The 11,777-nt window shown below is 40.1% G+C and overlaps 1 protein-coding gene across 3 annotated transcripts in view; it reads right to left on the bottom strand.

Annotated features, from left to right (window-relative positions):
- The window catches only part of LOC118411812 (5'-3' exoribonuclease 2-like), a 47,697-nt gene that overhangs the window by 33,094 nt on the left and 2,826 nt on the right, over positions 1-11,777 (bottom strand). For all 3 annotated transcript variants that reach the window (XM_035814301.1, XM_035814317.1, XM_035814310.1), the window contains exons 3-13: positions 11,638-11,749; positions 10,326-10,387; positions 7,994-8,105; positions 7,323-7,412; positions 6,842-6,914; positions 6,360-6,410; positions 5,239-5,346; positions 3,960-4,009; positions 2,322-2,393; positions 908-961; positions 309-388 (exon numbers count right to left, since the gene is read on the bottom strand). In XM_035814301.1, the coding sequence (XP_035670194.1) occupies positions 309-388; positions 908-961; positions 2,322-2,393; positions 3,960-4,009; positions 5,239-5,346; positions 6,360-6,410; positions 6,842-6,914; positions 7,323-7,412; positions 7,994-8,105; positions 10,326-10,387; positions 11,638-11,749 (864 nt within the window). The remainder of the gene's footprint in view (positions 1-308; positions 389-907; positions 962-2,321; positions 2,394-3,959; positions 4,010-5,238; positions 5,347-6,359; positions 6,411-6,841; positions 6,915-7,322; positions 7,413-7,993; positions 8,106-10,325; positions 10,388-11,637; positions 11,750-11,777) is intronic.

Below are 11,777 nucleotides of genomic sequence, written 5' to 3'. Positions count from 1 at the left end.
TGATATGGACGGCTGTTCGAACGAGCGCTTGAACCAGCCAAACAGAAATCTCGCATAAAATCTCTGCGAATATTCAAATGCCGATCGTTCGAATGCTAACGAAGGCCAGTCGTATTGGCAGGAAGCGTACAAACAAATGTACCTCAGGGGAGTGACCAAAGCACAATACGGCTGGATTCCAGGCTAAATTTGATCAGCATTTTCCCTATAGTGGCCACATTTCTCCAATCCCTTGCGTGGCCGCTATAGACAAGTTTGACTGTGCACAACATTGACTTTCTTTTTAAAGAATTAAAGACAAGTCTCACCTGATCTGTAGAGATGGCAGGTGAGGTAAAAAGTCGTTACCCACGAAGAAACACATGAAGACCCAGTCATCAATGGCTCTCTATTTAAACGGGAAAACATCTTCATGTCATACTCACATGAGAAACCATGCATTTCAATACTAAATCTTGTAAATGAGCCAGAAGTGAAGGAAATTTTTGTCCTCCAACAAAAACTTGCAACAAACAAATCATTGAGAGCGGTGCACTAACACACTTGATGTGTATTTGAATTATTCTACCGAAGCCTCTGTGTGTGATAACAGTGGGTGATACCGGTAACCCAAGTTTTCACCCAGACCGGAACACCTGTATCAAACATTATTGTAGCCCAGGTATGACATACATGTAACATCTATCTATCTATATAACATACAGTAAAACACAACACAACATCATTTTGTAGCAGCAATAGAGTGTACTGCATACTTATTGAATAAGAAATTTAGAACTTTGCAATGTTAAAGAGAGTTGAACTATGACACTAAAATCGGTGCTACTGTTACAGTGACAGATCTTTTGTCTTCAAAACATTTAGCATATTACTAACACTCTGATAATATGCAAATTTGTTTACCTACCTCTAAATCATACTCGAAGGGCAGCCCAGTGATCATCATCTCCTGTTCAAGATACTGTAATATTTAATGAAAACAGTTTAGAAGTGAACACAAACATTGTGAAAAACCATAGATACCAGCTAGTTAGTACAACATAGAAAAATGCACAGTCACTAAAAATGATTGTGGATAACTACATAAATAACATACAGCAAACATGCAATTTTAAAAATAATGTTTAGATGACCACTACATACAATGTATAATGTATGTCAACTGATGACACTTTTGGTCACTACTTGGTGAATGACTGTGACTAGCATAATGGAAAATACATACATACATGTACACATGAAACTGACAAAGAAAAACTTTTTTAAAAGTATCTCCCTGTCATGCCTGATTGACAAGGGAAGGGGCTACTAAACTGTGACCTGCGCACTGGCCGTGCCGTGCCGTGCCTACCCTTAGGTTTTTTCTTATATTATTTTTGAAATTTTTTTCTTGAAGCCAGTTGTTATAAGTCATATTTGGCCAGTTTTCTGCCAGTGGGACAAGGGGAGTGTTTATTTTTCAAATCTGGACAGAAATCGTGACCTTAGTTGACCTTAGAGGTGTTACATTTCATGTTCTGGGACCTGTCTACAAGGTGGTGAAGCATGCTTGTTCTGGCTGGGAGTTCAGAGGTCAGTGTTGTTTTGGTTTTAACAGCTGATAGCGGGAGAAAATGCCGGAGTCGAAGCCCGGCTTTTTCCACAGTAAGTTGACATGTTTAGCTATCCAGTAGGACGGAAATTTTAGAGATTGAAATACTGGTATGTGAGTTTTGAAGCCCTTTTTCATGTATGTTTTTGTACAGGAAGCCAATGCAGTCCTTATTAGGACCCTCCCCCCACAAGTAGTTTTGCCCTCTCTGAACTCCACTTCCTGCCACTTCGGCAAGATGGACTAAGAGTGGCAGGTAGGGATGCGTACCTAAACCCACGTTTAGGTACAGGTCCGGATTCGAATCCAGAGATTTCGGTTCAGGTCCCGACCTAATAAGTCTGGACTTGAACCCATGGCATATACGAATAATGTTATAATGGTATGGCACGAGCAACTTGGCTGAATTAAGTTGCGACAACTTGCGAGACTTTGTGAATACAGCAATGGCCACCATAGATAGCAATGCCTGTAGATATTATCGTCTTTTCCAGCGAAAAGTTCACAATTCTTCAAAGCCTTCAAGATGGTTTAGAACAAAAAGGATAATATGTTAGCGCTACATTTTTTACAAGTCCAGAACCGAATCACTTGGGTTTCGTTTTTTTTTGGACCTGAACCTAAAAGTTTTTGCAAGTCCGGATTCGGTCCAGCGTACCGGTACGCATCCCTAGTGGCAGGTCTGACTAAGAGTAGGAAACTAAGAGAAAGACTAGACGAGTGTACCCACCTCTCTCAGTACATTCAGTCGGATGAAGATAAAGGTGGCCTCTTCTCCCATAACTGGGGCCAGTTCATCAAACTGAAACATTACAATTATAAATATTAAAAGCTCATCTGTAATTGGTAGAATCCATACTTATTCCTGATTTTTCCAATGTACTGTTATGTTCACGGTTTTCACGGTGACGACTGTAACGTGAAGTTATCATTACTGATAACAAATAATTCACAGCCTTTTTTTATGTGCACTTGCCACGACAGTGAACATTTAGTTACGAGAACAAGTTAAATTTTCTTAGACCGTGAAAGTTTGGTACCGAGAAGACAAAGTGAATTACAGTATATTACTTGTACAATTTGAGCTTTGCTGCAACCAGGGCTCTAGCCACCGTCCTTTGACAGAATTTTGCTGCAGTGGGGACGGACAAACATTTTGCCCATTCTGTCCTCTATGACTGACAAAAATCGGCAGGTAAAGATATTAGAACAGACGTCATTACTAAACCAAGCAGAGTCTACAAGCAAAATTTGCCCCTCAAAATGCAGGAAATAGCGTTTCGGGGGGTGTACATTTTAAAATTTTCTATGGGGAGAATGCTCCCAACCCCCCCTAGGATTGACGCACCTTTGGCGCTCAAAAGGATTTCCAAATTCAAAATCCATACGAAGGAAAAAAAATTCAAGCTGGCTAGAACACTGGTTCCAACATAGACAAAAAAGCCATGAATTTTCCCTGCGACCTTCATCAGATATCTGATTCTCTGCGCTGACTTTTCGGGAACTGGAGTGTGATGGCAACAGGACTGAATCAAAGGTATCGGGAAAACGGAATCTACCACCATCATACATGTAGTTCAGAGGGGGTTGATGGGCCTTATATGATGTAGACTGCCTCTTTTACACCCCTCACAAAGTGGTCCTGCTCCGTATCCAAAATGTGTTTCTAGTCGATTGTAACCCTCTCTGAAACATGACGGTGGTAGATTCCGTATTTCCACTACTTTGATTCACTCTTGATGTCACCATGCTTCCAGGTTCCAGAAATTACACGCAGTGAATCAGACATCTGATGAAGGTTGGCAAAGAAAAATTCACCTGAGCAAAGTGAGAAAAATTGTGTCAGGTCAGAATATATCACAACGCTCGAAATACCACCTGAAAATGCAGGATAGTGCAGGTAAAATTGGAGCTGTGCAGGTATTTCTGGTGTCTACCTGCATCTAACCTGCACTGGTTCATGGTAGTGAGTTTTGCATTGACTGTTACCACCTATAAAGTATGTAAGAAAAAATAGCAATGGTTCCTGAACAATTTTAGTATGATCCATACTTCCTAGATTCAGAGTGGTACAAGTAAAAGTTGTCCAATGCAGGTAATTCTCAATGTTACCTGCACCAGTGCAGGTATGCAGAAAAAGTATTTCGAGCCCTGACATGTAAGCGCAGTGAATCAGACATCTGATGAAGGTTGGCAAGAAAATTCACCTGAGCGAAGTGAGAAAAATCGTGTTATATGTAAGTGCCCTTACCAAGGGCACAACTTCAGTGCATATCAGGAAACTCAAACCAAGAACCTCTGGGCATTGAGACAAACACCCATTTATTACACTATGCGATGCCTTGAGCACATCTTAATACTGACTTACCTCGCCATCTTTGTTTTTCGCCAAGCCTTGGCATTCCTTAGCCTCGTGACCTAGATATAGAACAAAGAGGTAAAACAGTTTTAACCATAAAATCATAGAATAAATGCAAACCAACCTTCGCACAAAAAACTATACAGCCAAAGAAGACCATTCTTGGACACAAATTCAAATATTTGACAAGCATGCAGCCTCTCTTATTGGTCAAAGTCCTAATAGCTATGCTATCATTGGTTGGACTGCTAATTGTGATGGACAGTCAGGATCAGCAAATTATCTCAGGAATTGGGCAACAGGCCCTTATGTAGAGGTGGTGCAGGTTTGACCATATATTCTTTTGTACAGAAAAATAGATAATTGATTTTCTTCTAACTGGTACTGGTTGGTGTTCAATGACAAAATGTCTTCCAGTCAAAGTTACTTCTAACATTCCCTCACCCTTATTTGCGCGGTAACCTATATTTATGTGGGCGAAGCCACACATTTAGTATTCTCTACAGATATTCCACCCGACCAATCAAAACTCAGAAAAAATGGAACCTGTAGCATGCAGTCCACGTTTCCAGCTTTTTGATTGGCTAACATTCTGACTGTCTGGTGGATACGTCAGGGGTAAACCTATCAACGCACAGGTCACAAAATGGCACTCGGCAGCGCAGTATCACAAAAACGTTGAAAATGCAGCAAGTTCAGAGCATCTAATCGGCTAAATAACAACATAAAAATGCCCCACAAAAAAATATTCTAGTATTCTGTCCAAGTTTTAGTGAAATACCTTCGATTATAAGCGAGAAAAATAGCCAGCGGAAGCTCGCGGGTTTTTTCAAGCAACGCAATACATTTGTATACCTGTTAAAACGTGCGCTCGTAACATGTTGTAGCACTGGCTCAATGGGATTATTCACGCGTGGTAAACCAACGCTCCGGGATCGAATCCGTGGACAGACCATGTTTTTTAATTTTTTTTTCTTTTTGCTGCATTTTCGCGAAAATGTTGCCTTTCTTGTTGCTTCTTTTCCTGCGATTTTTGCTTTCTTTTCCCTTCGCCCACATCCTGCATTTTTTTCAAAAATGTTGCCTTTCTAGTTGTTGTTATATCAACTACAGTATTTTCAGATATAAGGGAAACCTACATCCTATGTTATATAACAATGCAATATTTTCAAGTCTGTCGAATTGATATCTCTAAGATACCCTGTTTTTAGAAACAATGAATATAGGTTAAGCCAAGAATAAAGGTGAACTAGCGTTAAACAAAAAGGAAGCAAAGGAAGACACATACCTAACTGGTTACACAGCTTGCAGGGTCTGGGTTTGCCGTACTTGAACTCTTCCCTGATGATCGTGAAGTGGGGTTCATGTGTGGCCAGTCCGAGCATGATCAAATCCGCTATGATGGACAAGTTACATATACATTTAAAACCTCTTAAGGCCACACCAATTTAATTTCTTGGTTCACGGATTTTTTCATAAAAAATATGGAGCGATAGGGCGAAAAAAAAAATAAAAAAAAATTGTAAAATGGTTGGGGTAAAGATAAGGGCTAATCCCAAACATAAAGAATAAAAAGTTTTCAGCTTGAAAAAAGTACAGAACCACTATTACTGTACAGTAACAGCACCTGTTTGTTGAAAATTACAAGAGTAGTGTCAGTTTTTATGTTTGTCCCATTCTTCATGAATGAAAAATATAACTGGAATAATAAATACCCACATTTTAAGAAGCTTATAATGTAAAGGCCAATTTGCTACACCAGAAAGTTGGTGAATGGTTTCATTAATGGTGAAAATTTGCTGAGTGGTAATTTTTATATTTTATTTTTTTTCCAAAACATAGGAGCGAGCGAATCCGTGAACGAACAAATTAAATTGGTGTGGCCTAATGGTGAGCTACAATAAAAACAAGCACTCATTCATTCATTCAAATGAGGTACAGACCAACAAGACACGGGCACCAGAAAATGATTACAATATCTCCGGCTAAATTCTATTAACTCATGATGTTTTCATCTCTTTTCCCAGGTAATGTTGCATAATCAAAGACTTCCACACAATGTCCTTGCTCAAATTTGTAAAAATGCTAGTTTTTCCCACTGGCATATATTGTCTCTATAGATTTCTGAATTGCTTACCAAAAGTTACAAAATTGGCCAGAATAGAACTAAAGTTGTACACAAAAGCAACATGTGCATCCTTCCTAAAATTGTAGAACCACCTTGGTCTACATGCATTTGAGATCCTTTTCCCATTTATCCATGCCACTAACACAAATGAAGTATGCGCCCCAACTTTGGCAACAACATGTGGTACTTTTTGAAAGTATGTATGCTTAAAAATACTGGCAATTTTGTAAGAAAATTGGGGTGAATTGTTCTGCAATAAAATGATGTAAATTTGTACTTACCGTCGGCACCACACAGACAGTGGTGAGTGTTTGGGTCATGGTCAGGTTGAGCTGAAACAAAAGGATACAAAATCCATGATTCAAAGAATGTTACATTTTTAGTGTATTTGTCTGTCAGCCTGTACTGTATGTGTTTGTGCGTCTGTGAACAGCAAAACTTGAGAAGCCTTGGATGGATCCTGATGATATTTTGTACAATCTAGGTGGGTACAAACCAGAAAAACGAAGGTCAAGTTGGATAATGGACCCCTAACAGTTTTCTTAGGTACTGCAGTAGAACTTCTGGTTTTAACATCTTGTGTTCTGGACATACTGAGGTCATAACTTTTGGTCAGGAGAGAGGGCAGAGAGTAATTGCTTAAGTTTGTGTCCTCTTGCAGAATTTTTTGGGAACAATTTGGTTTTCAAACTTTGGATGAGAATAACATATGAAGATGTTGACAGATCATCATGACTTTTGGTATGTTTTTCTATGTCCCTACCTCTTTGTCTCCTGATGTAGTCCATGATTTTGTGTTCTCCCTCTCCGGGCACATTGGCATCAGACAGAATGACCTACAAGGGAAAAAAACACATCTGATTCATTAGTCTTCACAACTAAAATATCTGCTAAAATTTGTCCAAAAATACATCTTTTTTCTTTCAGGAAAGCCAACTTGAAAAACCCGATTCATACAATTTGCATATCAGACCTGATACTTCCTGGTGTCACCAAATTCAATCAATCAATCAATCAGTCGAATTATGGTGCGAGTATCAACTGGTGTACAAACTTTGTAATATGTAAAACTTTGCAGTATATCAACTTGAAGCAAGAGTACAGTCTGATTTAGCTATAGTAAGCTTTAACAAAAATTTTAATTGCAGAGGTCTTTAACTCTTAGAGCAAACTTCTTCAATTTTTGTGATTTAAGTTCTAAAGATGTATCGAACTGTTTGTTGTCTTTATTGACTGAAGCTGACCTTGATATTCCTCCAGCCAGGGTTGTTGTTGAGCCTCTCATGGATGTAGTAACGCAGGCATTCTGACAGGTAGTGCATAAACTCTGTACCCTGCAAGAAAAATGGACAAGCTTTAATCTTACTGAACAGAAATGTTTCAAGACTTTGGAAAAATTTGTTGTGTTTCTTTGCCAACTCTCCTTGCATACTGTAAATTTGTCCTAACATCAAATATCTATATCCCTGAGTTAGGCCATGTTGATTTGATTATATGGATGACATCAATTTCCGGCCGCTATAAATCGTACAAGGCAACTGTAATTGTAAATTTTTTTGCCAAACTTATTTTTATTTCATACGCTCGCATTAGTTATAACCACTGAGTTTTGGGGTTTCCAGAGGATGTCAACCATATAATCAAATCAACATGGCCTTACATTTCATTACATATATAATCATAAACAACGGTTGAATGACTCCTATTAGGAGTCCTATATGTCACAAAATAATTCTGTACTAGGCTGTAACACCCAATTTGATTGGCAGGTAGCAACCCAGGGAAACGCTTGTACCATTGGTACACCTGGTTGTTACAATCAATCTGATTGGTAGGTGGTAACCTATGAAATCTCTTCTAACACACACGTAGAGATTGAGAACCTTCAGTGTGAGAACACACACTGGTTACCTACTGGAGTAATGCAATTACTGTCAAAGTGTTCCTCATTGGTCTTCTCAGGTGGAAGGTGGATACCTTGTCCCTCCAGCTCTTCACGTATCCTCGCCAGTTCCTCCTTGCCATCCCTGAGAATGTATAAAAGAATTACGTTAAACCCATTTTATTGTTAGCGTTATCTCTCTTCACAGCCAGGGGCTGAATTGCGAGGACCTTACACAGGGCTCGAAATACCACAGGTACAAGTGTGGTAAAATTGGAGCAGTGCAGGTATTCATAATGTCTACCTGCACCTAACCTGCACTGGTCCATGTACTTGGATTTTATATACAGGTACTATATATAGGTGTGTTGTGGGTTTTTACCAGCTGCATTGACTGTTACCAACTATGAATATAAAAGAGTGGTCAGGTAAAATTTGTCTGGTGCAGGTAATTTCCAATGTTATCTGCACCAGTGCAGGTATGCAGAAAAAAATATTTCGAGCCCTGTTATAATAGGCTGGACTGAATTGCAAGGGTCTAGAGTGGCTGTCATTTGGTGAACTCAATATGACAACAAGTGACCGTAGGTAACATAGTCTGTGACGTCGGTCTGGTATATGTTGGTTGTTTTGTCTTCTTTGGTGTGTGACGTTGTGCTTATATCCTATATGATTCTTTTCATGGTGTTAGATATATCGTTGTATCTAAAGTTGCTTAATATTTCTGTGTCATGTGAATCTTACAAAACAGGTATGGATTGTGAGATAACATGTGGCCAAAGTCTAAAAGATATGGTGACGATAAGTAACCGGATGGTCTAATACACAGGCACATTCACACACAGACACACCTACAAGACCGACAGACAGACTGACAAACGCACCAAGTATTAACATGTTTCTGTTATGGGACCTTATGGACGTAATAAGTATGAAGCACGGAATAGGACCTTGATGTTTCTTAGTCGAAGTCCGGGAATATAATATGGCTAAACTTCATTTGGGACGAGAATTCTTACACGCTTCATTGCAAACGGCGACAGGAGGTATTTGATTGACAGGGTCATTAGTGGAACATTAGATGTCGGTTCCCATGTCCCACATACGATAACACACAGCTGTTGATGATGAACTGTGCGATAAGTTTTTAACTAGTGTGAAGCCATAAGGTAGCATGGCACAGTGTGGGTGAATCCCGGGGTCCATGATGCTGGTACATAAAGTAGTACGGATTAACTTGTTGAATAAGAGGTAGAAAGCAAACGCGCGTAAAATTGATGCACATATCGCGCATCTGCTTGACTCTATATACCCAATGTACCGCACAGGCACCATATGCAGACATGGGCCAATACACTGTGAAACGTACAATTTGCAGGGGTGATTTCTGAAATTATTACGTACATAATAAAAACAGCTGCCGAAAAAATAAAACACCTTGCATCATCGTCCAACTATGTGTAGAGAACCTGCCAAACCACAAACGAATGCGACAACGGGAACATGCAGATATAGATGCGAACGCGCGTTACATTGACGACCAGAGAACATCACGCATCTGCTTGCAATATCTCAAATACAGCATGACCCATATACAGGGGATCTGGACTAATACACCGGAAGACAAACATTTTGTAGGGGTGATATTTTTATAAAATCCATAATAAAACCAGCAGCCGCAAAAAAAACAAAACAACGTGCATCATCGTCAACCTCAGTGCAGATGACCTGCCAAACAACGTACGTATGCGACAACGGGAACATGCAGATACAGATGCGAACGCGAATAACTTTGCTAATTGACGATCAGGTAACACCACGCATCTGCTTGACAAATTCCAATGACACCATGACCCACATACAGAGGATCTGGACCAAAACACCGCAAGACGAACAAATTGTAGGGGTGTTATTTTTATAAAATCCATAATAAAACCACCTGCCGCAAAAAAAGTTCACGTGCATCATCGTCAACCTCAGTACAAAGGACCTGCCAAACGACATAGAATTCAGACAACGGGAACATACAGATACAGCTGCGAACGCGCGTAAACGTGACAAAACTAAAAGTCTGTCGACCAGAGGGTCTGGTCACAGACTAATAACTGCCCCAGACATGGAACTGTAGGTTTGAACCACTCACACCGGGATGGACCCCTACTCTTTTCAAGAAGTGTGGTGTAGTAAACAGAAGAGGGGCAGTTAGGTTTGTATTTTGTAATTAGGTTTGGCTGACATTCTACTCTAATCTATATTGCTTTTAAGGCTGGTTGCACTAGTGCAGCTATTCCCAGAAATGAATCTGAGCCCTGCAATACATGCACCATAATAATACCATATACATTTAATAGGGAAAAAAACAGACCTGCTTTCCTTGGCTGCAAAGAAACGTCTCTTTCTCTGTTGGTTCATCTTTGCTCTTGGAGCCTGGAGGTTAAAAAAATATCTTGATAAGTACAAATACTCTACTATTCAGCATGTTTTCATGTAAACCTCTAAACTTTCACCTAGTGTGTTTAAGCTTACACGTATAAAATACAAAACAGTGGGAGGGCTGGGACCAAGGACAATGCGGAATACATGGTGTTGTATTTCACGTCAAATCTGGGCCGCAATAACATTGGATAAGGGTATTCCGGAGCGGATGATAATGATTTGACACATCAGATGAGGTTCTACTGTTATCACACGGGCTTCCTAGCGTACCCCTAGGGATGCGTACCTAAACCCACGTTTAGGTACAGGTCCGGATTCGAATCCAGAGGTTTAGGTACAGGTCCGGATTCGAATCCAGAGGTTTAGGTACAGGTCCGGACCTAATGAGTCCGGACCTAAATGCATGGCATTGAATATTATATCATAATATTATATTATAATTTGTTATAACGGCAAAACAATGTATTAAAAGGATAGAAGCATGTTTGAACCAATAAAAACGTGTTTATTATGGTAGACACATGATGCAACAAAAATTTGACCTTTACAAAATTGTTGTTTTTCCCTCACTGGGGCTCAGAGACTGGTATGGTAATTTCACAGTAATTTTAACTGTCAAAGTGACCATCCCCTGACCTGTTATCCTGCCCGGCTTGCACTAATTAGATACAGGTCCAGTACCGGTATACCAGTGTTCCAGTGTTCCGGTATTTTGATACCTGTACCTAATTGATTGTACCGGTACTGTATTGTGTACCGGTACACATCCCTACTGGGTACCATCCGGGTAGTAGTTTGCTCCTCTGTTTGCTTCTGCTACCTGTCTGGAGACCTGTGCATTCAAACCGTTTAGTGGTAACGTCAGTTAACGAGCGAATTAAGGACTGGGTTCTAGAGTGCTCATTTGATAATAACAGGCCTCCCACAAGCAGAGGGAGGGCTTTTCAGGTGTAGGAATGCCTGTTTGAGCAAGAGACGGAACCCATTCTGTAATTCTCTCATGTGTAGGAACCAATCAGCGCCCTCATGCAAAGTTTGGACAATTCTAGACGTTAATGTGGCCCGGGATCCCAGACAGAACAGCAGAGAAGCAACTGTATATAGTGCATAAAAAATGCTGGAGCGAACAACTTTCTGGATGGTACCCAGGCTACATGCTTCTATCAACTAAATCCAAAATTCGAATACGGGATTTGGACTTTGAAATTGCTGTGGCCTTATGTCAGAAATTGGATACTCACCACCCCGTCGATGGCCATGTAGAGGAGCTTCTGAGGACGGACGATCGCCATCATCCTGTCAATGGCCTCAAAGATGGCAATCATCATCTCATCTACGTTCTTAGGAGCTGGTCTGAGAAAAGAATTCAAGAATGTTAAAG

Source organism: Branchiostoma floridae, chromosome 1, assembly GCF_000003815.2.
Source record: "Branchiostoma floridae strain S238N-H82 chromosome 1, Bfl_VNyyK, whole genome shotgun sequence".
Lineage (NCBI taxonomy): Eukaryota > Metazoa > Chordata > Leptocardii > Amphioxiformes > Branchiostomatidae > Branchiostoma > Branchiostoma floridae.
Note: the sequence above shows the minus strand (reverse complement) of the source record. Positions and strands in the feature narration are given on the sequence as shown.